This window comes from Meles meles, chromosome 14, assembly GCF_922984935.1.
Source record: "Meles meles chromosome 14, mMelMel3.1 paternal haplotype, whole genome shotgun sequence".
Lineage (NCBI taxonomy): Eukaryota > Metazoa > Chordata > Mammalia > Carnivora > Mustelidae > Meles > Meles meles.
In genome coordinates this window covers 54130741-54158328 of record NC_060079.1, presented here as the reverse complement: position 1 = coordinate 54158328, position 27588 = coordinate 54130741, and the positions used below count along the sequence as shown (strand labels likewise).

At 41.1% G+C, this 27588-nt stretch overlaps 1 protein-coding gene across 5 annotated transcripts in view; it reads right to left on the bottom strand.

Moving 5' to 3' along the window:
* Positions 1-11613: 11613 nt before the first annotated feature.
* Positions 11614-27588, bottom strand: part of LMO7 (LIM domain 7) — a 207034-nt gene continuing 191059 nt past the window's right edge. For all 5 annotated transcript variants that reach the window (XM_046028238.1, XM_046028239.1, XM_046028240.1 and 2 more), the window contains 9 exons: positions 26989-27081; positions 26282-26619; positions 25382-25447; positions 23099-23151; positions 20650-20863; positions 16932-17213; positions 14982-15090; positions 13772-13874; positions 11614-12405 (listed from right to left, as the gene is read on the bottom strand). In XM_046028238.1, the coding sequence (XP_045884194.1) occupies positions 12383-12405; positions 13772-13874; positions 14982-15090; positions 16932-17213; positions 20650-20863; positions 23099-23151; positions 25382-25447; positions 26282-26619; positions 26989-27081 (1281 nt within the window). In that variant the 3' untranslated portion in view covers positions 11614-12382. The remainder of the gene's footprint in view (positions 12406-13771; positions 13875-14981; positions 15091-16931; positions 17214-20649; positions 20864-23098; positions 23152-25381; positions 25448-26281; positions 26620-26988; positions 27082-27588) is intronic.

The following is a 27588-nucleotide window of genomic DNA, read 5'->3' as shown; positions in this document are numbered from 1 at the left end:
TAAGCTCTGTAAGAGGGATGACATAGCCTGTTTTGTTCACTGCTTTATCTATTATAGCACTATTGAGGTCAGTGACTGGCTCATAGTGGGCACTCAAAAAATTATTTGTGGTTTGGGGACACCTGGGTGGCTCAGTCGGTTTAGCCTCTGCCTCGGGTTCAGGTCATGATCTCAGGGTCCTGGGATGGAGCCCTGCATCGGGCTCTCTGCTCAGTGGGGAGTCTGCTTCCCCCTCTCTCTGTTTGCCTCTCTGCCTACTTGTGATTGTGTGTGTGTGTGTGTGTGTGTCAAATAAATAAAATCTTTTTTAAAAAAGTATTTGTGGTTTGAATGAATAAAAATGTGGGAGGGAAAGAGATGGCCAACTCCATCAAAGAGGTGATATAATGAGAACTTGTTGGGTTCAATTAACACCGTGAACATGCATTTCAAAGAAGGAGCAGGAACAGCCCCCATATTCTTTTGGTCCCTATGCCTTTGCCCACTTGAGTCAGTTGCATTTTTCATTTTAACGGGTGATAATTCCAGCAATCTACTCTTACCTTTCTTGGAGGATTCCCAGATAAAACAATCTAAAGTGAATCGAAATTGTATTTTGAAAAACTGACAGTTTTAAAAGTCAAGACCCAAGTGTCCTGGTAAATATCTGCCTGCGCAACAAAGAGAGTCAGCAGGAAATGTCTGCGGCCAAATCCCCACGGCAAAGTGTGGTTGGCTCCTTAGCAGAGGAAGCATGACAATTCCTGAACACCACAGCCTCTCAAAGCCGGGGCGTGCTCTGGGAGGGGCAAGGTCTCTCCAGTCCACCACTTAGAGCCCTTAGAGCATGGAAGCCTTCCCTAATCCATTCCTGCGCAGAAAAAAAAGGCCAAAGCCAGAAAGAGAAATAAGGCCTCAAGCTTCTCCAGGACTCAACAAGTCCATAGGAGACAATGATCACTTAAATTTCCTGTTAATCCTTTAGCCAGTCTCCTGTAGGATTCAGCTCTGGGCTGTGCTCAGACTACTAATACTGGACTGATCGGAGATTCAGAAGCTGGCTAGAAAGTTACAAATCTGGAAGGGGAAAGAAAAGAAAACAAAAAACAAAACCCACACTCTGGGTTTTCCCATCTTGTGCCAATACTGCCACCTAGTGTTAGAAATACAGAAAAGGAATTCTGTGCAGTAAATACCCTCACAAAGAAGTCCAAAATTAGCAACACAGCTGCACTCTATGCTCTTTGTCAATTTTCTAAGATTGTGTCAATCCATTTTCATCTCAAAAGCCGACGGAAAGGTTTTAGAAAATAGCTTCTTTATTCTTTCTTCCAAAACTCAGCCATCACTATTCAGCCCAGAGTTACCCATGGCTTGTTTCTGTTTGCCGGCCACTTCTCTAAGAGCTTTACAGGACTTGACTTGGTTCTTGATCCCAAGAAGCTCCTGAGATATAGGCTATTAGTAACCCGCCTAGTGGGTTTTTTTTTTTTCCACACATGAGAAGAGTGCAGCACGGAGGAAGTCAGTGGGTCAAGGTCATACATCTAGTAGACCCCCCACAACAGATCTGTGACTTTCAATATTCACTGTTGTCTAACCCTTGCACCGTCCGGACCTCATGCGTGATGCTAATTGCCATTAAGGTGATACAAAATAATTAGAGAACTTGGATCCAACCCTCGAGGAGTTGAGGGACAAAACAAAAAGAGCAAAAATCCTGGTAAGACCTTGTGCTGTATCTGCTCACCCATGGCTTTTCCCATGGAGATGTAGGTCTCTGGAAGTTCAAGTTCTTACCCCCAACTGTGTTATAACCAAACAATAGAGTGAGTCCTACTGCTAATGCTCCAATTCTCCAGCAGGTGTAAATCCTCTTCATCTAGGGTAATAAAAACACATTAAAAGGATGTAAGATGGGAAAATGCACACAGGAAAAGGCAGACCTCAATTCCAGTTCTGGTCTGAGACACCTTAATTCAATTCAATTTGCTTCTTTGGGTTTCAGTTGCCAGGACTGTAAACCTTTTTAATCCCAACTTTGAAAATCATGCACCGCCACAGTTTAGAAGAAAAAAAATTTTAAAGAAACATATGCCCCCCCAATATTAATATTTATGTGTAAATCATATACAAGTATTAGAATAGGTTTTGTATATTAAAATATGCTTAAAATGAATGTAAAGAGATCGATATAAAAAGCAGTTATTTTAAACCATTTACTGGTATTCAACTTTCTTCCCTCAACATTTTAATATTTTTAGATGTTTTTGTGAACACAAGGATGAATGACTAATTCCTAATTTTATAAAATACCTTGGTTTGTTGATTAAAGAAAAGATTAGAAGAAAAAAATTGGAAGATTTGGATGTGAGATAGCATATGGGCATTCTCGGTCTGCACAGGTGTTACAAATAGGCACGTGGAAAGAGTTTGTCCTTGGCTGCTCCTAAATGCTGACATGCATTGCTCAATTCTACCATTTAAGCAGAAGTTTTGTTAAAAATGAGCTGGTAGGGGCACCTGCATGGCTCAGTGGGTTAAAGCCTCTGCCTTCGGCTCAGGTCATGGTCCCAGGGTGCTGGGATGGAGCCCTGCATCGGGCTCTCTGCTCAGCGGGGAGCCTGCTTCCCCCTCTCTCTCTTCTCTGCCTGCCTCTCTGCCTACCTGTGATCTCTGTCTGTCAAATAAATAAATAAAATCTTTGAAAAAAAAAATGAGCTGGTAAACTGGAATTAAAATAAAAGCTTTAAAAAAAATGAGTTGATAAATTTTCTTCCCATTATAATCACTCATTAAATCTTGTTTGGGTATATTTAATCAAATTACTTCGAACTCTAAAGTGTGTAATTTGAAAATATTTTTAAGCATATTAGTTTCCAGTGAGAACTGTTATGCATGAAATATTTACCTTTTTTTTTTGGCAACAAAACCCTATAACAACAGGAACTGTCTAAACATGAATTTTCAAGGTATTCTATGGCCTATGCTTTTTTCAAAGGAGTTATTTTTTATTTATTTTTAAATTAGCAGCTTTATTGTACAATAAGATTATTATGTTTTTGTACTTTAAATATCTGCTAGGAAAACCACAGAGAGCCAAGGAAAAGGAACAGGTCAACAAATTTGGAACACTTTTCTTGCAAAGGAAAAAATGTGTAACATCTTCAAGTTCAACTACTGCCAAATGGAGTAAAGAAAACAAAAACATCGAATGTTATTGCCATCAAGGATAGCAAAAATAAAAAATTTTTTAAAAACCCACAAGATTTTCATGGTTATTCTCTACCTTATTACAAAGTGTTATTCTAGTCTAGTAAAGATCTTGTTTTTAAAGAGTGGAAAAGCAGTTGCCAAGGGTCTGGGCAGTGGGAGGAATAGGGTGAGCTTCATAAAAGAGTATTAACTCTCAGTTACAAGACGAATTAGGTCTGAGGATCTCATGTATAAAATGGTGACCACAGTCGATAACACAGTATGGTATAACTGAAATCTGCTGAGGGGAGAACTTAAATGTTTTCACCCAAAAAAAAAGGAACAAATACAATAGTCTCCCCCTTATCCTCAGGGAATACTTTCCAAGACCTCCAGTGGATGCCTGAAACCATGGATACTATCGAATCCAACATATACTATGTTTTTTCCTAGCACACACACCTAAGATAATGCTTCCTTTATGAATTAGGCACAGTAAGAGATTAACAGTGACTAATAATAAAATAGAATTATAATAATGTACTGTAATAAAAGCTATTTGAATGCAGTCTCTCAAATATCCTACCCTTTTTCTTGCATTGATGGGAAGTGATAAAATGCCTAGGTAATGAGATGAAGAGGTGAGCGACGGGGGCACCATGAGGGAGCATTAGGCCACTATCATTTCCTGACCATACATCACAAGTCGAAAGGAGGATCATCTGCTTCCGGATCCTAGGGCGGGGAAGGGGTTGTTAACCGAAACCTCAGAATGCAAAAACCAGGATAAGGGGGCACCACTCTATGTGGGGTGATGGATAGGTTAATTGACTCAACTGGGGGCCTCCTTTCACAATATGTATGTGTATCAAATCACTGGAAAAGGATCTTTATAAGATTGGGGCGCCTGGGTGGCTCAGTGGGTTAAAGCCTCTGCCTTCAGCTCAGGTCATGATCCCAGGGCCCTGGGATCAAGCCCCACATCAGACTCTCTGCTCAGCAGGGAGCCTGCTTCCTCCTCTCTCTGCCTGCCTCTGTCTACTTGTGATCTCTGTCTGTCAAATAAATAAATAAATACAATCTTTAAAAAAAAAAAAAGGATCTTTATAAGATTAATGTTTGTGAATTTCTGGGCACAATTTCAAGCTAAAACTTGGGGGAAAATAATATAAAAATAGCTAAATAATAATTATAGAAAACTTTCTATACCTATGTCCTATAATCTCCTTTTTATTCCAAAATTGTTTCACCAATGTGTAAACATGCAGTTTTACCATAAATAATCTGTAATACAGAAATAATTTACTGCTGCTTAGGTCTGCTGGGTTATTTCCCTTTTGATGGCTCATAAAGAAATAGTTCTTCTTGTAGTCCATCACCGAGACACACTTGAACACGAGACAGACTTGAACAAGTACCACACACTGAGCTATGGCGCAGATACCTTTGCAAACTGTAGCAAACCTACAATGAATTGTTCGTTTTCATGCTTGTGTCTTCTTGACTTCAGCAATGTTTCCTCTGCCTCTCCACTTGTTGCTAAAGGAACACACAGGTGTGTCAGTTTCTATACTCTTGCCAGCCTTGCTGTTATTTCAACCTCTGCAGGAAGAACAGGATTAGTCTCTCCACTGTCTGCAAAAGACACCTGTAAACATGTACCATTGTGGTCTGTTTATGTGGTATGTAAAGGACAGATTAAATCTTGACTTTAAACATCACTGACAAATTCGTAGAGGTTCTTCATGCTCTTCATGCTTCGTGTTTTTCAGATCTTGCAAAGTGATGCCACGAGTAAGTTGTAGTACACCAGGACATGCCAGCTGGGGGCACCATCGTCAACCCCTGCACAGTGTGGAATTCCCAGTCAGCCCTCGGATACTCCATGGTTTTTGTGCCATACGTGACTAACACACATCAAGACAGGCATGGATGTGCCGACCCTTCTTTCAACTATTAGAGAAGCTTGAACTTTTTCTTTTGAAGTGTAAAACGTAAATGAATGTGATATATGCTTCCTACAACACAGTGGATCATCTTGCTTGCTCCTCACTGTGGAAACCACTCCCACAAGAAATGCTTCGAGATCTAGAAAAGCAGGCAATGTCAAAGTCACTGGAACCACCATCACCACTCCACTGAAAATTAAATCTACTGAGACTACAAATGCCATTTTATTAGTCTTTTAGTGATGGGCACACATGTATAAATACAATTTGAGAAAATATTTTGTCAGAATCATCCTAGTATACTCCCTTTAAAGAGGCATGAGGGGAGGATATTAACTCCTATGTGTAGCAGGTAAGTAGCAAAGTGGCTGGGAATGCTGAATGACGCCCAATCCTAATCTCTGGAACTTGTGATTGAGGACCAAGGACATAGAGATGACCTTCTGCTAAAAGAGCAGACAGGCTGACGAAGGGAGTGACATATTTGAAGAGAAGGGATGGATGCTCAAGCAGAATCCCGGATAGGTTGTACTGCATGGACCTCCACACCATTGATCAGATGGGGAAGGGGACACCCCAGGAGAGGCCACCATGTAGGGTTAACCAGCTGGGAAGACCAGAGAGGACAAGAGGGCTGCAGTGAACTTTGGTCTAGAAACCGGGGGAACAAAGTGATTCCATGGGCCCACCCCAGGGCCATGACTCTGCCCCCAGGTAAACAAGACCAAAGATCAGATGCTACCCATGGAGAAGAGGGGACACAGAAAATCCTGATTTGACTGGATTTACACCTGAAAAAGCTGCAGAGAAGAAACAGACGAGATTTTTCTGCCTTTAGATGGACTGGGGCTGTAAGTAAATATTAATTTCAATGACAAAAATCTTAATTTTCATAGCTAAACTTCAACCTGTGAAAACACTGCGTTTGCTCTCATGTCCCTAATAAACCTGGCAGGTAGTGAGCACTCAGTAAACACTTGTTAAGGTGAACTCAGGTAGTGGGAGAGGTTCTTTCCTGTCTTCTCTCCTGTCTGCTCCCATCTGGTCTCCTCCACAGCTAGGAGCTGAATTCCTCAGACGAGAACTTATACATAATCAGAATAGAGGCATCGTGGCTGTCTAAAACCTCATTATACGTCTGAACTTGAAACTGCCACAAACTTGGCATTTTATGACTAAGGAATTGTAGGGAGCTTGTCTGATTTGGAGGCAAGAAATGGATTTAAGGGCACAGACTTCCTCTGGCCATCTTTGACTGATGTTTTCCTGCTGCCATAGAACAGGTCAGAAAGGTGAATGAGCTTTTGACAAATGTAAGAGGAACGCTCTATTTAGCCTGAAGTGACAACAGTCAGATCAATGCCTCCCACGTAGTTCTGTGGCACTGAAGTCATTACGGATCTAATAAGGCATTTTAGCTGGAAACAAACAAACAAACAAAAACACACACAAAAAAACCTAGCAACAAGTACCACACAAAATACGTAAGCTAAAAGACTGAATTAACCTAGAAATTACTACTGCATCATTTTCCTGATTTCTGCCAGGTCTCTCCTATGGAATGGTAAATAAATCCTATTTTTTTCTGTAATCTAATTTTAATAGCAAGATGCTTTAATAATCTTCCACGGGATTGTGTTATGAAATGGGTGTTGAAAATACTTACTGTCCAGGAAGAGCTTCGAGGATCTTGAATAGTGAAAACTCTAAGGAGCTTCACACACAGTTGTCAAACAGAATCTTCAAGAGAGTTATGGAGTCAACTGAATGTGTTAAATGATATCATGGGATTATAGCATATAAAATCCATAATCTTAAAAACCTTAAAATTTACTCATAAAAGATGAGTATTTAACCCATGATTTTCTTTCATGAATTTTTATCTAAGAAACCTGAAAAAGAGACTATTTTGCACACTTTTATATAAACAAATTATCCAGTTTCCCAATTTTTCACCTCATCACCATGAGCTGATCTTTTATATTTGCTTGAACAGTTTAAGTTTTCTATCAACCACTCCCTCAAATGTTCCTTGTTGGAGATGATGAAAGGAAATACTCTCATCCCTTCCCCTGTCTCTTCTGTATTGTTAAGAAACTCACTGACAAGGTTTTAATTTTGAATGCAAGACAGGGTCTTACACCATGCAAATACTCAATCTTCTAGAGAATTCTTAAAAGCTAACTATGGTACATGTTGTGGTTAGCTCCCCGACTTTACTCAATCACACTCCAATCGGCAATCGCATAATTTAGAAGTTGGACCCTACTTAAGGGGGTCCTGATTACGAGAAGATGGGATTACCCTTGTTTCAGATACAGGTAAGTAACCTAAGTCCAGCCAAGGAGAGAGAGGTTTTTCTAAAGGCTTCTGGAAAAGTTCCCCTCCGCACTTAAGAGCAATGAGGAGTCAGTCTCTCTTCCAGTGCATATGAATGAGGAAGCATGAAGCCTGTCAACGAGATCAATGTCAATGAGATCATGACCTGAGCTGAAGGCAGAGGCTTTAACCCACTGAGCCACCCAGGCACCCCCAGGGACTAGAGTATCGAGGGTATGTGCTCCTCTTCTCCGCAGGAGAATAAGGCTTGCTTTGTATTCCTCAAATATACTCCCAGCATCTATGTGTTTTAGGACAAGAATCTCAAAGCTGGTTTTTTTCGTTTTTTTCCTGTCCCATACTTATGGATTTTAAAGACAAATTAGGGTTTTTTAAGGCCATTTTTACTGATATGACCTGGGACCTGTACTAACATGCATTTAATCCCTCTTCCAGATTGCAGGGATGGATGTTAAAGAAGAATCCCAGGCTTGCCATATCCTAAGAAAGAAACAGATCCCTCAATTCTAATAGGCAGTGCTGACTAGTCCATGTGTAGTTATTGGAATACAGATCATATCTTTTTTTTCTTTTCCTTTGGGGTCGTGTTCACCCTGTGATATAAGTGAACATTAGGTAAAGAGCCACGAGTACATTCCTGAATAGAACAAACTTTCATGTTACTTTCTTTCTGCATCCAGCACTGCACCAGTTCCAGGCTTCTCAGGAATCTGTCCTTGGACATCCTCTCTAGTTAGTCAGAACCCAGGGCAGGTCCTCCCGATTTCCAGCTGAAGTTTTCTCTATAGACTGGCGGCCCTATATTTGTCTCTCCAGCCTGACCCCCATGAACTCCAGACTCGCATAGCCAGCTGCCTCCTTGACACAGTCATTAATCATCTATAGATTGTTCAACCTGACCATGTTTGAAGACCAAACTTCTGACCTCCCTGCCCCACCACCCCAAATGCGTTCTACCCACAACCATATTATCCATTTCAGAAAATGAAGATTCTAATGTTCAGCTCCTCAAGACAACTCTTTAGACTTTTTTTTTTTTAAGATTTTATTTATTTATTTGACAGATAGAGATCACAAGCAGGCAGAGAGAGAGAGAGAGGAGGAAACAGGCTTCCCGCTGAGCAGAGAGCCCGATGTGGGGCTCGATCCCAGGACCCTGGGATCATGACCTGAGCCGAAGGCAGCGGCTTAACCCACTGAGCCACCCAGGTGCCCCAACTCTTTAGACTTTGACCGTTCCCTTTCTCTCACAAGTCCTCCAATGCGTCATCAAATTTGTCAGCTTCACCTTCAAGACACGTAAACACACTATCCAATCTGCCCATTCCTCGTTACCTCCCCTGCTGAAGAAAACAACTTCTGCCCGCACAAATTCAATAGAGTCCTGACTTGTCTCCCTGCTTTTACCTCTGCCCTTCTGCTATCTGTTACTCACACAGTGGTCTGTAGTCCTTGTAAAGTGTAAATCATTTCCCTCCTCTGCTCAACCGTCCAATGTCTCCCGATCTCATTCAAAATAAGAGCCAATATCCCAGAATAGTCTGCTGACCTGTGCCCTCCCTCCCCACATCTCCTCCCATTCCCTCTCTCATTCCATTCCAACCCCATGGTTGGTTCTTAAACACCTCAAATATTCTACCCTAAGACTCTGGCACGTGCAGTTGTCTACGCCTGCAATGCTTTCCCTCAACAATCTGTAAGGTTTGCTCCCTCGTCGCCTCAGGCTTTGGCTCAGATGTCACACAGGCAGCCTCTGACAACACTTATAAAAAAGCCTGCCCAAGCTCCCACTGCCAGCATGCGAGAGTCCTCCTCACACCATCACCTGTTCTTCATGATCCATACTGGAGGTTACCTTGTTGTGCCTTTTTTTTTTTTTTTTTGGTCTTTCTCTCTCCCAACTAGAAATCTAAGCAGCGTTAGAAGCAAGACTGAATTTATGTGTTGCTCTGTCTACCGTGCTGAAAACTGGCTGGGATGTAAAGTATGAATAAAAAGTGCTGAATGACAGCGTCTTTCCTTATTCCTAGATGAAGTGACACATGCTCACGGGGTACACGAAGGTCCTGGAGAACCAGCGTCTTGGAAGAAAACCTCTGGAAAACGTCCTAACAATTTGCACTATAAAACTGTTTTCACTGAGCAAGATAATGTGAGAAACGTGAGAAAAAAGGGCCTAAAGTCAACAGAACAGATTAAAAGTCAAGAGACTTATAGGGCGCCTGGGTGGCTCAGTGGGTTAAAGCCTCTGCCTTCGGCTCAGGTCATGGTCCCAGGGTCGAGCCCCGCATCAGGCTCTCTGCTCAGCGGGGAGCCTGCTCCCCCCCCCCCCCCGACTGCCTCTCTGCCTACTTGTGGTCTCTCTCTGTCAAATAAATAAATAAAATCTTAAAAAATAAATAAATAAATAAATAATAAAAGTCAAGAGACTTAGATGAGAAGGATGAAAATAAAAGATGTTGGATCAGAAAGCTAAAATCACCACGTATGAACTAAAGCTTGCGCTAGAGGCCCGAACAAGCAGAATTAACAGGACTGAAATTGAAGCAGGGCTTTATTTATTAATTTTCACAGCTACTACACACTGAGGGCTACTGAATGTCAGGGAGAAAACGAGGCAACAGAAATTGATTTGGGGGGGGCACCTGGGTGGCTCAATGGGTAAAAGCCTCTGCCTTCAGCTCAGGTCATGATCCCAGGGTCCTGGGATGGAGCCCCACATCGGGTTCTCTGCTCAGTGGAGAGTCTGCTTCCTTCTCTCTCTCTCTGCCTGCCTCTCTGCCTACTTGTGATCTCTGTCAAATAAATAAATAAAATCTTTAGGAAAAAAAAAGAAAAAGAAATTGATTTTGGCAGGCCTGCATGGAAATGGACAATCCCACGTACTGCTTGTGGGATCTAAGCTGGTGGCATCTTTCTGGAAGCCACTTCGGCAATATGCATCATGACAGCCTTAAAAATGCATATTTTAACCTCAGCTTATGGTCTGAGGCAATAATCTCATATCTATGACAATATAAAGAAATATGACGAGTTCATCACAGGATTTCAATTAGAAATATATTTATATGGATATAGCTAATCATATTATATATATTAAAATGTTCATTAGAAACAAATGAAATATACCCAGAATTATCAACTGAACATTAAAAGCACCAAACAATGGAGCGCTATGCAACCATTAATAAATAAATAGAAACAATTTTAAGAACACAGAAAAATTCACAATCCAATGCCAAGAATGCAGGGTAAATATATACAGAATGAGTTCAAATAGAGCTCTTGTCTTTGGAGTTTGGGAATTGGGAGTTATATTTATGCTTTGGGTCATTTGATCAATTTTCTTCAATAAGCACAATCTTTTTTTTTTTTTAAAGATTTTATTTTTAAATAATCTCTACACCCAGCATGGGGCTTAAAGCTATAACCCTAAGATCAGGAGTTATATGCTCCTATTTCTGAGCCAGCCAGGTGCCCCAATAAGGACATTCTTTATTTCAGATTATTAAAGTAATAAGTACTACAAAACAAAAGCAAACTAAATTTTTAATATTTTCCCATATTAGAGCTTATTTCTAACTGATTCCAAATACCGTTCTCATACCCTAGAATTACCCTTCCTACTCTGACTATAATAAAGGATTCATGCGAGTTGATATTTTTGCTCAAAACATGCTCAAGTTTTATATTCTTGCCTCACCATTCCAGATTTCTAAGACAACGTACATTTGGGTTTTTTTTCCTCTATAGATTTTCTAAACTCATTGCTATTTTCCTTTATCACTAGGGAAGCAGAAGAATAAAAAATTCATCAAAAAGATCCAACAATTCACTATTTATTCTCCTCTTACCATAGAAAGGTACGGCATTCAGAAACAACCTTCCATCAAAAATAAAGTTCTTAGTGAAAGTTTTCCAGTAAAAACAATACAAAGATTATGGTGGTAATTTCATAGGTAATCACACATTTCCAACTTGTCATATTGTATGGTTTAAATATATGAATTTAGTTATATGTCACTTTTTATCTCAGTGAAGATGCTAAATAAAAAATATCAATAAAAGTTTAATACTGAAATGGGATTAAAAGGTCTGGGAGGTAGACAAACACATACACACACACAGAAGAAAAAAAGAGAACCAGTCCTTAATGGTTCAGCAAGTTTATTTACAAACGCAGTGGAACAGAAAGGCTTACTAGTTCCTGGAGAAAATTTCTGGTATACAAACCATGATGATTCTGTATTAATGAAAAGAAGCAGCTTTCTATTGGGCATTGCTTAGTGATCATTCTGGTGAAGAAAATAGAGATCCCCTCACCAAGTAAATAAAATGTCACATATGCTAAAAAAAAAAAATTTTTTTTTTCAAAAGCACAATATTACATAGATGAAAAGAAGGACACAGAAAGCAAATTTGTGGGTAGATTTTAGTGAAATTTCTATACGGTTCTGCATTAATTTAGTATACATTAAAATAAACAGAGCAAACGCAATTATATATTTATATTAACTATTTCAAATAAAGTTTCAGAACTTTAAAAAAAAAAACAATAAAATAACCCTCTTCGAAACACCACTAGAACGTCAAACCTGATCATCATCAGTGTCAAAAATATTTCATTTTTATTTTTCCCTTGTGCTTTTAAGATGCTGAATTCAAGAAGTAAATACTGCACTTTCCATCCCCCCAACACACAGAATCACCTTCTTATAAATAAACAACAACAAAAATACAGGTGCTACTAGACTATAATGCTCTGATGTAATCTAAAGAGGCAAAAAATTTAAAAAAAAAAGTGTTATCCTTTTTTAAAAAAAGAGCAAAAAAGACATCCAACACATATTTATAGATCTACATCAGCAACGAACACCTCTTCTTCTATCTGCAACAGTGCTTTCGTATGGACGCTTACATCACATGGCGGTTGGCCGTCCAGCTGATCAGGCAAGGAGAAAAAAAGAAAAATACTTAGGATAGAGAAATAGTTGGATTTCGTCACCCGGGGTATAGCAGTCATCACTCAGAGAATGGCCCCGGGAGGTAGAAAGAGTGACCTTGTACTCACATAGGATAAAGCTAGGCAAACAAATCATAGCCTCGGTTCTAAAATCCTTTCTTTGTAAAAATTAAGTCAAAATAAACTGCTGACATAGAAATAAGTTACACTCAACTCTCTGTTATTTGTATTGGAGGAGAGCAAAGGCATGGGCAATTTCCCCCTGAATATTCCAAAAATCAGTTCTATTTGGCCTGGGAATTTGATTCAAGAGAGAAAAGTGCACACACATACACACACTCCCACCGTTGGATGCCCAGCCTTGCCGCTCTCCAACCTCAGTGGTCGCATCCAGAAAAGAACCGGATGCCGGGGAGCGAAGGTTCCCATCCCGCTGACAGATAAGAGAGAGTTGACTGGGCTGAAACCGTTTTCAAAGCACTCTTCACATAAAGGGCCATATAAATACCTCAGAGTTCAAAAGCAAATGGTTTGCTGATACCACTTGTAACACCCTTTCACAATAAGGAAGAAACACATGTTACCACCATCAAGTTTCAAAGTATCAACAGCAGTAATGGTTGTCTTTACGGGGCTAGAAACGATATGCAACACATTGGAGCTATCCTAGGTTTTACAACACACAAACGAAAACATGCTTAGACACAGATGAGCATGTCAAGTGTTTGAAAAACTCAGTTTTCCCAAAAGTGACACCGAAACACCATATAATCAGAATTCGTGTTCTCCTTTTAAAAATATTAATCATTCTAACACAGGCTTATAGAGTAGCAAAGCACAAGCTGTTCTCCTCTCCCTCTGTCAGACCACGGTGCCACGGTGCTTCAAGCTGGTCACGTTCTAAATCACAGGAGCAAAGCCCACTGTGAAGCGACAGAAATCAGCTGATAATGAGGGACTGATTCCTAGCCACGAACCAGAGTACAGTCAACACAGAAGGGTCATTTTAAACTGTCTGTCTGGGTTTGTTGATTGCCTCATGTCATTAGAAGTTTTTCCACACACAGAGCAGACCGCAGAGGAGGCCGTCCTGACTCAGGCAGGCGTCCCTCTCCAGCCCCTCGGCCCCTCAAGCCTCCCGAGAGTGGCTGGAGTCTGGAGCCCTGACCCACTCACCGTACCCACCTTGAAGGGGCGGGGGTGTGGGGACACGCGAAGCTTCCTAAAGCCTGGAATTCTAAGGCAGGGAGCCGGAGGGGGACAAGGCTGCAGGTTCAGGGAAATGTATGGGAACCCGGGGCCTCCTTAAAAGACAAGAAATTTTCTCCCTGATTTGCTCTCTTACATTTGAATCTGAGATAGCAGTCGTTGCAGTAGAGCTGGTGGTTTCTGATTCTGACTTCGGCTCCTGAAGAGGAGCCTCCGAGGTCACACGAACAGGCCACACACTGAGGGACAAGAAAGAACCACCACAGTCAGTCAGTTCAGGAACTCCGGTGGCACTCCCAGCAGGGGGGAGAAATTGAGCAGAATGCAGCTTCTAAGCTCTTAGATATGTTTCAGCAAAGGAAAAAAAAAAAAAAGAAAAGAAAAGCCCCAAAGGTAATTAGTAGATTAAAATCAAGCCTGCCAGAGGAGACATTAAAGAATTCATAAGTCTAATTTTAAGAGCCGAAATGATCATTCTAAATATATCGAAAGAGTAAAACTGATCTGCTGATTGGCTTGAAAGAATTGAGTCTTCATTTCTTGCCACAGAATGTGAGAAGATAAGGCATCACGGGGAAGAACTAGAGAATGAATGAGGAATGGGGATCTGGCACTGTCTGTTGAGGTGGGCAATGCCCGGTGGCCTGCGGCCCCCGCCTGGCGAGTGTTTGCACACGGCACCTGCACTTCGAGGCTGTGTATTTTGGTTCCACATGCTCAAACCCTGGTTATCTGGACTGGTTCTGTTCTGCCCGGGAGCTGCTCAAGGCAGCGATATGCTAGCTTAAACAAGCTGTGCTCTGCAGGGCTCCCAAGATAAGAACCAGGGTCTCTTTCTAGCCCAATGCAAGTTCTAGAATCACATAGAGAGATGTCTCTAAAGACAAAATAATTACAGGCTTAGTTCTTTTGTGCAAATCCCATAAGGTGTGGCAGGCTTTGCTATCGTAAAAATGTTTGATAATGCTCTTCATTACATACTCTCCCTATCAAAGCTACAGTTCCAGACACTCCCAATTGCATGTCCCCATGCCGTTAATAATGCTGGTAAATTATATTTGAAGCAGGCCTATGACAGCATGTTAAAGAAAGGATTTATAAGCTGTAAATTTTACACACAGAATCTTAACAGACTGAAGACCAGGAGTGCATAGTGTTTCTGGATTTAATTTTTGTGACTAGGTTCAAGATTTGAGAACAGGCAATTTGCGATTCAAAGTGCAGCACAGACTGACAAAATGTAGCACCGAGTTTGTTAGTGGGACATTCACACCCAGCGCGCCAAGAAGCCATGCGCTCTCCAAGCAAAGCTTTGCGGACCTGCAGGCTGTTCATCTTGGTCTCACCTTAAAACAATGCAAATGATAACAAAGACCCAGGGACTCGATGATCATGGCAGCTCCTTTGCCCAGAATGTTATTACAGTAGGAGCACACGCGCTTCCCACTGACTGACCTAGACGCGGAACGAGAATGGAAGGGAGGCTTTCATCGGCGCGAATCAAGGTTACTTAAAATCACACTCTGGCATTGACATTAATTAATAATTACGTAGGAAAGTATAGATCTGTGGGAGGAAAACTATATCACCAACCAATCAAAGCATGCTATGTTGTACCTCGAAAGAGCTCCGTGGTGGTTTAGAAACCCTTGCCACCTAGTCACGTAAATTAACAATTTCAGCGTAATTAGTGCATTCTCTAACTCCTGATGTTACTCTCCTGAGATCACATCTGTATTCAGCACGAGTCTTTCCCGCCTCTAACCCAGCCAGTTCGCCAGCCAGCGCCGGCCCCACTCCTGTCACACCGGTCAGGACACTAGGAGAGCAGCCCCAGCTCCACCCAAAAGGCACTACGTGCTTCTTCTACCATCTTAACCTTATCTTCCCATCCTCCTCCTCATTCACCCGCTCTTCTAGTGACACAGCAGGACCAGTGCTTTCCTGGAGGTGTCTCTGGCTTCCCAGAAGGCCTCTGGGAGAAGCTGACAAAAGGCTGACAGCTCTCATGGACACAAGTATGGAAGGTGTTTACTCTCCGTTGGATGCAAGTCTCTCCTGCAAGTCTTCCCAGGTGGGAGGGTAAAGGTCACTTAGTACCACTGCATCCCCCAGTATTGGCACAGGTTAGTGAGAGTGAAAGTGCAGAACTGACAAGTGCCTCACACAAGAGGGCAACCTCCAAGACAGAGACCTTCCCAGGGCAGAAAAGCCAACAGCCTGTGTCCCATCTGTCCTTCTACAGTGGAGCTCAGTAAGCAAATGCACACTCTCTCCTCGGCCTCCCTCCTACTCGGAAGCCTTCATCTCTGCCCAACATTTACCACACATTTGCGCCCTTTCTTAGTTCAAATTCCATGATACGCATTTTAGAGATCCTGGTACAAGCAACATTGTTTTAGATGGATATGTTTTCCTAACAAAATCCCTTGACAGCTAAAAAAAATTCCAGTACTTATCATTGTGTTTTTACTTTTTAGTATTTCACTTGCAAAATCCCATAAGCCAATAGCACTCCCTTCAGACGAGAGCAGAAACACTGCTGAATATGGCTTCACGAAGCACTGACAGTCTGCAGAGAAGCTACCCAAACTTCAAACCCCAACACGTGTTGATATCTGGGCTTTACTCCACATCAAAAGACAAGCTGAGTCAAAACCTAGAGCTATAACTCTTCCCCTGTTCCTGCAGCATGTAACCTATAGAATTCAGCAGACGTAGTCTGAACAGAATGTTGGCAAACTAGATAAGAAGCCAGCAACGGTTTTGAAAATCAGAAACAAAACAAAACAAACAAACAAAAAGAGCACTATCTAACTACTTAAGATTTTCTACCCAGCCTGTTAAAAGTTCCACAGACAATGGAGCTTGATTATAATGTTTTCCTTCGACTCAGTTCCTATAAAACGAGTTTATATTACAGTCTCAATAAAAATCAAACATTTTACAATGCTGCTTTTATTCATAAATTGCAAATACATTCACAAGCTACTGTGTATTTTCAAGCTTCCACACTGAGAATTATACAAGTATGTCTGCACTGACCACAAGCAAAAGCAAACAAGACAGTGGCAACGAGGTACATGTTTTAAAGGTCTCCCGTGGCTTCACGAGACACCTATAAATGCTCTTGAGGTAGCACAGAAAACCATTATGAAGACTTTAATAGATTTTGGTAAAGGAGCACTGAATTTCATAGATTCCAAGAGGCTTGTTTTTGGTTTTCACTAGAAAATTTGGACAAGACTTTGGGGGAAATTTTAATGAAAAAATCTCCCTGAGACTAAGGTGCTCACCTGTTGCGTAGCTGGGAGCTCGGTTGCGATGCTGAAGGAGAATGGCTGCGTGGTGTGGGGGAAGGCGCCGTGGTGGTCTTCACAGACCCCGCTGAAGGAGGGGGGATGCTGGAGGACGGATTGCGCATGTAGGCCCGGTTAGAGGTGGACACCAGCTGAGGCGGGGGGCGACTGAAGTCTTGAACAGAGGAAGAAGCACGGACTCCTGAAGACTGATTGAGCCAAGGAGATGGTTTCCAAGAACTGGACCTTGGGGAATCCAGGTTATCTAGAGATTCACCTCTGAAACATGGAAAGAGTTAATTAAGATTATATAATACATTGAGCTAGAATCCATATATCATTATAGTCCCTAAAACATCCATTTTATGTTTTGTTAAGTAGGTATTAATCTAACAGTTACACATAAAATTACCTTCAATAACTAAAGTTTCTTTTCATCAGAATCATGATTCTTCAATTAATCTTCATTTATTTTTACTTTTTTCACTTGGTGCTTAAAGAAAAAACACCAAAGTGAAAAAGACAATACTAAAAAAAAACTTTTTAAAATAAATTACTATAAAGACATACATTCCTTCTTTAAATCTTCAACAGATCAGATACATCAATCTTGATTTTTAAAACCCAACCAAAAAAAAAAAAATCACTTTAGACACTTACATATGTCAGGTATTAGACTAAACATGGTCACAAAATTTCTGACTCATTTAATCTTCACTATATGCAATTTTTTTTTTTTTTTTTTTTTTTTGGCTATCTCACAGAAGTTAACTTGTCCATACGAGAAAGAGCTAGTTAGTGGCAGAACTGGCTTTCAAACCAGTGTCTCCCTGATTTCAGAATAATCCAGACCATTCCTACTGTGCAGTCCTCACTCTCACCCCAAACCCTGAATTTAATCAACTGTCTAATGTACATCTCATAGAAGCATTCATCAACCACTCCCCTTGAACTGAATATGCATTTAAAATAGAACTGGGACACCTGGGTGGCTCAGTCAAGTGGATGACTCTGGGTTTCTGCTTAGGTTGTGATCTCAGGGTCCTGGGATCGAGCCCCGCATTGGGCTCTCTGCTCAGTGCAGAATCTGCTTGGGATTCTCTCTCCCTCTCCCTCTATTCTCTCTCCCTGCTTTCTTTCGCTGTCTTTCTCGCTCTCTCTCAAATAAACAAATGAAAAAGTTTCCCAAAAATCATTGAAAAATAAAATAGATTTCAGCTCACAAACTGATTTAAATATAACTTTCAGAAAGTTATATTTAATTGGGGACAATTTCAGATTTAAATACAACTATCAGAAAATCGAAGTCAAGTGCTTACATCAATTCTGATCTACAGAGATTGACTCCAAATTATAAATGGTTTATTTCTAACAGGTCAATTTTGTTATTACATTTAAAACTTGATCTTTTATCCCAAGTTCAAAATGTGTATTTTTTTCCTTTTAAAATTACAGAAATACTAACTACCCCATCTTGATGAGAAAACCCAAACAATAGAGAAGGGTATCTGAGGGAAGAATAAAATTTCCCTCCACCCTCACTTATCACAATTTACCTGCCCTAAATCCCAGAGGTGACCACGGTTCACTTCTGGCCTTTTTCTGTTTACACAGGGATTTTCATACAGAGATGAACTGACATGAGTAGAGCGACGTCTATATACATCTGTAATGTGTTCATGAGTTTAACACTCTGAAACACATGGGATTACTCTACAATGCATACTCTTCATAACTCTCTTTCTTCCAGGTACGATGTTATCCTAGAGCTATCTTCATGTCAGTTCATGCGATGGATGGTACTTTAGAGGCCCCCAGAGAATCGTCCTCCTGGCATCCCTGCCACTGTGCAGTCCCCTCCCACTGATTCTCTCTTGGCCATGTGACATGTTAGGCCAATGGGACATAGCAAACATGATACAGATGGAGGTTTGATAAATACTTGTCCACTAGGGCTTATTCGCCTGCAAGGTTTCCTCTTTGGATCCAGGTGCCATGTCATGAGGCAGCCCAAGCAGCGGCGTGGAGAGGCCATGAGGAAGCAGAAGCTCTCGACCAACAGCCCCCGATGAGCCCTCAGGACAGCGTCAACATCAGGGGTTCAGCAATTTATGGCTCACCGTCAGGAAGTATACACATTGTGAGCTAAGGGCATTTTAAATTTTCAAACGGTCATAAAAACAACAACAACAAAGAATATGTGATAGAGACTGATGTGGCCTACGATGCCAAAATTATTTACTATCTGGTCCTTCATACCAAAAAAAATTTTGTCAACCCCAGTTCAAAAGGACTATAACTGTCCGAGGGACCCCACCAACATCATCCAAAGAGCTGCCTAGTCAATTTTGATACAAATTGTGATAAGGCAGAATACAAATACAATGATAAAAGAAAGAGGCTTTGCTGTATCGTCCACCACCTCAAAACTTAGTGGGTTGATCATGTACCACTCTTTATTCAGCAAGTGCTAAGTACTCTTATTGCTAGATACTCTGCTTCTTTTCTTTTTTGCTACTGCCGATAATATTTAGGCACATATCCTTTGACATATCTCTGCATACTTATCCAAATCCATTCAGAATATAAAGTGTCAGGAACTAAACTGCTCACAGGATATGGACATAAAAACTTTTGCTTAGTAAACATTGAAGAACTTTCCATTCAACTGGGGACAAGAACTCCTGTTTCCTTATACCACTGTCAACACTGGATTGAGTTAGTCAATCACTTAAATCTATAAATCTCATAATGAGGCATGGGATTATTGTTTTAGGAGAAGTGCTGATCTTTTTTTTTTAAGATTTTATGATTTTATTTATTTATTTGACAGAGAGAGAGATCACAAGTAGGCAGGGAGGCAGGCAGAGAGAAGAAGAAGCAGGTTTTCCGCGGAGCAGAGAGTCTGATTCGGGGCTCGATCCCAGGACCCTGGGATCATGACCTGAGTTGAAGGCAGAGACTTTAACCCACTGAGCCACCCAGGCGCCCCAGAAGTGCTGAACTTTTAAATGTTTACTGACTTAGTTTCTTTTTCTGTATACTCTTCTGCTCATATCGCCTATCTATAAAGTCATCACGTTTTATTTACTGATTTACAAAAGTTACTTGTACACTAGCCCTTTTGAACATGTTATAGATTTTCCTCAGTTTGTCACTTCTGAAAATACTAAATAAAAGTAGCTTCAGTATTCATTTACCCAAGATACATCTTTTAGAATATTCGTCTTCTCATCTCTAATTAATTTATATCTATATATTTTTCTTGAAGTTACCACTTATGAACACTATTATCTTGATTCCAATCAAACCATTATCTCATTATAAATAAAAAGAGGCTTAATTTTATTTTTCAAGGAAGGACATTCAAGTGCTTGATCCATACGTCAGAGTTCCACATCCCACTCTGCAACCTATGGCCATGTGGTTTTGTCCAAGTGTATTCCCAACCTGAGAGCATCACTACCCCTGCCTCCAAACACTGTCCCCAGAGCAAGTCAGATGACGAAGACAAGTAACAGGCAATTGTGGGGCACTTGATACACACTGGATAACATATGCCTGACGACATTCACTGTACTTTCCCCTCTCCGCTCAATCTCAGATAAGACAAGAAATTATGACATCTCTCCTGTCCAGGGTAACCAGTGTGTCTAGAAATTAAACATCTGCTTCAGAGCACAGAAGAGGAAATAACTCCTAAAAAGTCCCTCACCTTCTCATAATCCCAGGCAGACAAATCGGCTCTTTATTTACGCTGGAACTGCGCTGTCGGATCCAGCTGCTGTCATTGAGAAGAGATGTTCTTTTCCTCATTTCTTGAAGAATTTGTTGTCTCTCTAACTCTGCTTCCGATGGGACTTGTTCCTTCTTGGAACTCCTCTGTGAGGAGCTAGTGCTCCCAGTTTGGTCTAAATATTTATTGCCTCCTAAATTAAAAACACATCAGAAGCTGTAGGATTAGCACATTATTAAAGGCGGGTTGGGGGGGAGGGAATGTGGTTAAATCTCCCAATACAATGTAGCAAAAGATGTGACATTGCACACATATGCTAACATCAGTTCTCAATGAGACTGCTGCATGGGAACATAAAAGTAAAGTCTGCTATTCCTGGAAATGCCAGTACCACACCCAGAGGCACGCCACAGAGCATGCTCCAGAAGACTTAAGGAGGCCGCCCAAAAAGGAAACAACCAGCACTGACTTCAGCGCTATCAAGTTACAAAGTGCTCGTCTAGATATCATTTCTCTTCCACTTGTCCCTTCCTTCTGAAATTAAATCAATCAGACACACACTCATCGAAAACTTGCTGTGACAATGTGTTCAAAAACTGACACTCCCCTTGGGGAGAGCAAGACATCGATGCCTGCATCTCCTGCCAACTGAACTCGAGTCTTCATGGTGTAAGTTCTAGAATAAGTGATGACCAAATTGTAGGAATGAGATCACACTCAATCACTGAAATAGCTTTTGTGAAACAGAAAAATATCCAAGTAACCCACATGTTAACCAAGGACTATTATCAGGCTTGTTTGTCCTGTCAGAAACTGACAAAGCTATAATTCAGATGTTGAATACATGCATGACAATTCAGTTAGGTTTTGTCCTGAAGGCTTTGTCCCATTGGATTTGCGATTAATTTCTGATTTGGATAAGACTTCCATAATGTTGAAGTCTCTTCCCCCTTCAATTTGGATTAGAGAATTCCACCTAAGGATTTGTTTCCTTTCACTCTCTAGATTTACCGCTATTGTTCATTTTTCAAAATTCATGGTGCATCTCTGCCTTAGTTCATCTTCCAGCAAGCAGTGAACAAGGCCAGCGTTTTCTCACGCCCACCTATATTTACCTGTGTGGGTGCCCACAGCTTATCAATTTGGTCATATTTTAAATGAAACACTTTCTACTTTAAAAGTAACATTGCCATAACCAAGTTTTTCAATAACATTATTTCTTAAATTCGCTGCCTTCTATTCAAGAGATTAGGGTTAGTAGAGGGAAGAAAACACATACAGAGGATTGTAGAACTTAAAAGTTTGCTTTTAATGGTGGCTAGAGGCAAATTCACAGGGAAAAGAAACCCAGAAATTCAAACAAGTAAGACGAGAGCAACCAGATCTGAAAGCATCTCAATTGCCAACTGCAAAAGAGAAAGTTCTGGTTTTAGTTAAGGGTCCCTAAAAGGAAAAAGAGCAGAAGAGCTGGAAATTTAAACTAGGACCAGGTAATGGAAGCTTCTAAGAGTTAAAGAAGAGTGATCATAGAACCTACTAGAAACTAAATTCTACAAGCTTTAACCAGAGGTTACACACTAGCTGCCACCTGACCATTTAGGCCTGCAGATGTGTGGTTTGGCTCACAGAGGGCTTTAAATTTTATTTATCCTTGTCAGCACTTAAAGGATAACACGAAAATCCACATTGTTTTTAACTTCTCTTTGACCCCAGAAACACTGGACTTGCATTCTCCACATGGCAGGGGCAAGCTTGCATTCTCCCATGTGGTTCTCCGCTCTGTGGGCATATCTACCCAATTCACCCCAATCCTCACCTGGACCTTCATTCATTTATATAACTGACCAGCAAGCACTCTGCTTTGCCCAAAACCTCATATGCAAACCCTGCTTAAAATGATGCTTTTTGCTTCGTGGTTTTTTCCTCCTTAGTCACATAATTTCAGTTACATGCATTCCTAAAAATACACTTTATACTAACAATATCAGGTTCCAAATCATTTTTGCTAGGTTAGCAAAATCATTATCATTTTGGACTTTTGGACATCTTGACACTTAAATGTATAATTTCAAGTTTATAAGCAATTTTTAAGTCCTGTGGTATTCTGCAGAAAACTTTTCTGTCCCATTTCCTTGGCTGCAAGATAAGATCTATACAAAACTGTCAATAACACTGAAAATTTTCCAAATGTTTCATTAGCTATTTAAAACCATTTTACTCTCCCAGTACTCCCTCCATTATAAAGTAAAGCCAAAATAAGCATAAGACAGCTTTGCTTTTATACACAAATGTTAAAAAGACCTGGTATTTTAATTATGTAATCTTAATGAATCTGAACTATATTGACTTTAAAAATACTGATCATAGCCTGCGATAGCATAAGCAAACAACTGTGCTGAAGAATTTGGAAAAAAAAATTCACATTTACCATTTTTATTTGTAGGGGAATCATCCAGCTCAGTTGTGGATCTGGATTTGTTCCTACAACACAAAACACGACATATTATAGACATCTCCTTAAAAACATCTTTTTTTTTAAGATTTTATGTATTTATTTATTTGACAACAGAGAGACACAGTGAGAGAGGGAACACAAGCAGGGGGTGTGGGAGAGGGAGAAAAAGGCTTCCCACTGAGCAGGGAGCCTGATGCAGGGCTCCATCCCAGAATCCTGGCATCATGACCTGAGCCGAAGGCAAACACTTAATGACTGAGCCACCCGGGTGCCCCAAGAACATATTTTTTACATGTATGATGTAAGAACACCAAAGATATTGCTTTAAAAATGTTAATTTATTTCCTGTATCTGTGGAAAGCTATATTTACGTTCTTAATAAGGAATTTTTCATGTTGTACAAGGTAGATGTCTCTAAATAAGAGTATGGGAAGAACATGTGAAGACCTTCTCCAGTTTGTAGGATGATTAAGCCTATGATTTTTAACCAATTTGTACACTTTGATTCCCTTCCAGATCTCAATCACATAGGCTGTACCAAGCATCTGTCATCAGATCACCTAATATCATACTATCTCTTCCTTCATGGTGCCCAAAGGCCGAGAACTCAACTTTTTGGGAACTTCTTCCAATACAGCCACTGACCAAATGCTACCCTGGCTATGCCAAGAGGCATGGGCAACCTCTAGAGATGCTGGGTTTTGTAATGACAACATTGAAGTTTCGGTATCAGTCTAGGCAGGTCTCATCCTCACTCTACTAAGCACCATAACTTCAAACAATCGTGGTGATAATGAATAATGTACATTGTCATATCAATACATCACACAGCTACATGCATACAACACATATGTACATACATGCAACATACAACAAAGTATAATCCGTACTAAAGTAATCACAATTGGGGGCAACTTTCATGAATGGTTTCACTTGTACTAACACAGAAAATGATTTTTATTACAAAATGTCCAGTCATACCCCTTAACACCTCGAAGGCCTGGTCTACCACAACTGCCTAGCAGCATTCTAAATTTTCCAGGATTTGTTACATTTTCCACTGCAGTGTAATTATTTTCTCCAGGTTATAAGCTACATAAACAAAGACTATTTAAATATATATATATAAATGCATATTTTTAACAAGGCAGATACACAATTTTAATGATCCACAGTTACCCAGAAATCTTTAATATAAATAAGAGCATCCATCACTAAAATTTTTTCTAACTTAATGTCAGCCCATTACTATCTATATATTAATTTTCCCTACTAGGAGTCCCACTCAGTCAGCCTGATTGCCCATAGAGATGAGTCTTTCCATATCTCTAAGGTAAACTTCCTGAGGAAGAAATGTCAGCTCTGAAAACACAAATTCATGGTCATACACTGGATATTTATAGAGAGAGTCTGTTCAGAAGTCCTTAGTGATTTCAAAACAGCAAAGTATTTTAAAAATTACTTTAAAACATTAAATTTATGTCTCAGGAAATTTTAAGATATAGCTAACATGTAACATCTTACATCTCAACAGACTAAGAGAAGGCCACAATTCTCATTTCAGAGGTCCACATGTAACTTCATTTGGGGCAAGCTGATGCTATTGCTTACAACCTCTTTAAAATAAAAATTAAGGCAGTTGTACAACATGAACACAATTCTACCCTCTGTCCATTCCCCTTGCATTGTGGCTCCTCCCATAAAGAGGTAAATTTTTCTCTGTTCTGTGAACTTGGGCTGGTCTGTGATTTTACTCTAGGTACAGAATGCAACAGAAGCATCAGTGGGCCAGTTCAGAACGTACACTGCAAGAATGTAGACTTCCTCCCTTTAGTTCTGTCTTCTCGGCTCAGCTCCCATGTACATGAGACTCATGTACATGTACATGAGACTGCACTGGCTTGCTGGATCTTGAAAGAACATGGCCTAATTGTTCTCACTGTTGCAGCTTACAGCCAACTCCCCAAAGCAGAGCTGCCTAGTAAACTAGTAGGAGATGTGTGAGGGGCCCAATCAACTAGAAGAACTGACAATTAGGATCAGCCCAAAATACTTACCCACAAAATCATGTGAAATCACTAAGTTGAGGGGTAGCTGGTTATACAGCAAAAGCTAGTCCATACGAAGGTCAACCAGCAAGATCTCTTTATATCCCACAAAAGATCAAGAGCCAAAGTAGTTCTAAAATACATCTAGGCAAGCCCTCAAATGTTCATCTATTATTCCAATGAAATTACAACAAAATGTCCCACATACCTATCACTAGGAAGCAACCCTGAAGATTTTTCCTCTCTCTTTGGTATGTCATAGGAATCAACAGGTCTAAAAGACAGAAAGAAGAGTTTATGGTCAACATATTGGACTTTAACACTCTTCCTGAACTAGAGAAATTGACATCAGAACAAGATTATTCTAGTCTCTTCATGAGATGGTCTCTGGGTTGAAAACTAAACATACAGAAGCATTTTGATCAATCACTGCAGAAAGAAGCCCCACTAACAGACATTTGCAATTCACTCATCCTACAAATGCAGAGGGAGTGCCTGCCACTGCTCTAGGGCTGGGCTACGGAAGCAAACAAAACAAAAAGAGGATTAAATGCCATTCTTACATTTCAGGGTTCCAGACAAATGTGGAACATAAAACATGGTAAGGCATGTGGGACACCGTGTGGGGAAAAGGCACATGTTTTAGACGAGGTAGGCTGGAAAGTCTGAGAAGGTGACGTATGAAGAGAGACTCAAAGCAAAGGAGAAGAGGAGGAAAGAGGTGAGGGAAGGCCTCTGCAAGCACAGGGACTAAAAAATGCCAGCGTTCAGGGGCAGAATGCATTAGACATGTTCAAGCAGGAAAAGGGAGACCCGTGTGGCTGGAACGGACGGAGGGAGGGGAAGAGCGGTGGGAAGCCAAGTAGACCACAGGGTCCAGATCCAGCTCTGTGCACCTTCTAGGTCACCGCGAGGACGCGGGCGGTACTCTAACGTGTCAGGAAGCCGTCTGAACAGCTGTAAGGCGATAGGACCCGCTCTACAATGTAACGCTTTGCGTAGCAAATGGATGGTAGAGACCCACCAGGAGCCTCTCAAGTGGGGAATGGGCGGAGCGAAGCAGCGCCAACGTGAACACATCGCAGTGTGCTCCGGCGGCAGCACAAACCTTCTGTACTGGTATATCTTGACTGAAGTCTCCCTCTCTCTCTCTGCCGGGCGGGTCTGCTGCTGGGCGGCCTCCTGCCACCGCTTCTGCTCCTGCTCTCGCTGACACTGTTGCTCCCTCAGTTTCCTCTCTTCCTCAAGAGCCAGGCGCTCCTGCAGCTTCTTCCTTTGGTCCTCCTCCGCGTCGTCCTTGGGGGGCTCTCTCGTCTCCTCTTCCCCTGCTCGGGTTCCTTCCTGGTCGGACGACTTGGACCCCTCACCCCAGGAGGCTTCCCAGGCGGCCGCCGCGGGCTCCCGCGTGGGCAGAGAAATGCTGTTTGAGCTCAGGACCATCAGCTCCTGTGTGACCAGGGGGAAAGAGAAGCCCGTCCGAATCTGGGCATCGTTACAATTTCATTTACTCGTGTTCTATTTGAGAGTTGGCCAGGGCTTCCTTTTACCGCTACCAAAGCCACCCGTGGGGGAAATACAAGTGCGAAGGAGAAAGACGCAGTCAGGGCTCGTTAATAGAACCATTTGATGATACAGTAGAGAAACTAAGAGAAGGGCTGAAACATCAGAGCAGAATTCCGACAAATCAGAGCTCGTTGTGTTTTTCTAAGAGCTTATGTAAGTAAATATGTGGCAAAAGCAGGTGAAACAGAGGATCTTCCATTTCCCGGAGAATTTCACTGAGACAGAGAAGAACACAGCACGTTCCAACACTACCTCATTCAAGTACTTGTAATTCTCTCTCTCAGCTTCCTGCTTAGCCCTTTGCCACTCTTCCCTGAGTTTCTCCTGCTCACGTTGATATTTTTCCTATAAGGAGAGATAGCATATTAGTTAATTAGTTAATTAACAGATTAATGATGTTATATGGCATCGTTTTCACCAGCTTTTTTGCTAGCTCTACCCTTCACCTCAATCTTTAAAGATGGTGATATTATTTTCACCCATTGGACTTCCATCCCTAAAGTACGAAAGAGCTTATATCGAATTAAATGGCGGTCTCAGGAAAGGGTAGACACTCAGAACTGAACCTGTAGCCACTCTTTACCACAGTTGTAATTGAGTGAAGCCCCTGGCTACCTGCAAGGGGGACTGGATTTCCCTGCAGTGGAGTGAGCACACAGAGCTTAGTGGGTGCAAGTCCTTATGATCCATACACCTGTCACACATAAGAAAGTCCAGAAAACCATAGTGCCACATTCTAAAAAATACACACGGTAAATAATTATTTTAAAAGGAGGACTTGGAAAGCTAAAATAGAAATGTAATGAATGCAAAATGTGCCGCCTCGCAAAAGATTTGTTAATTATGAGGTTA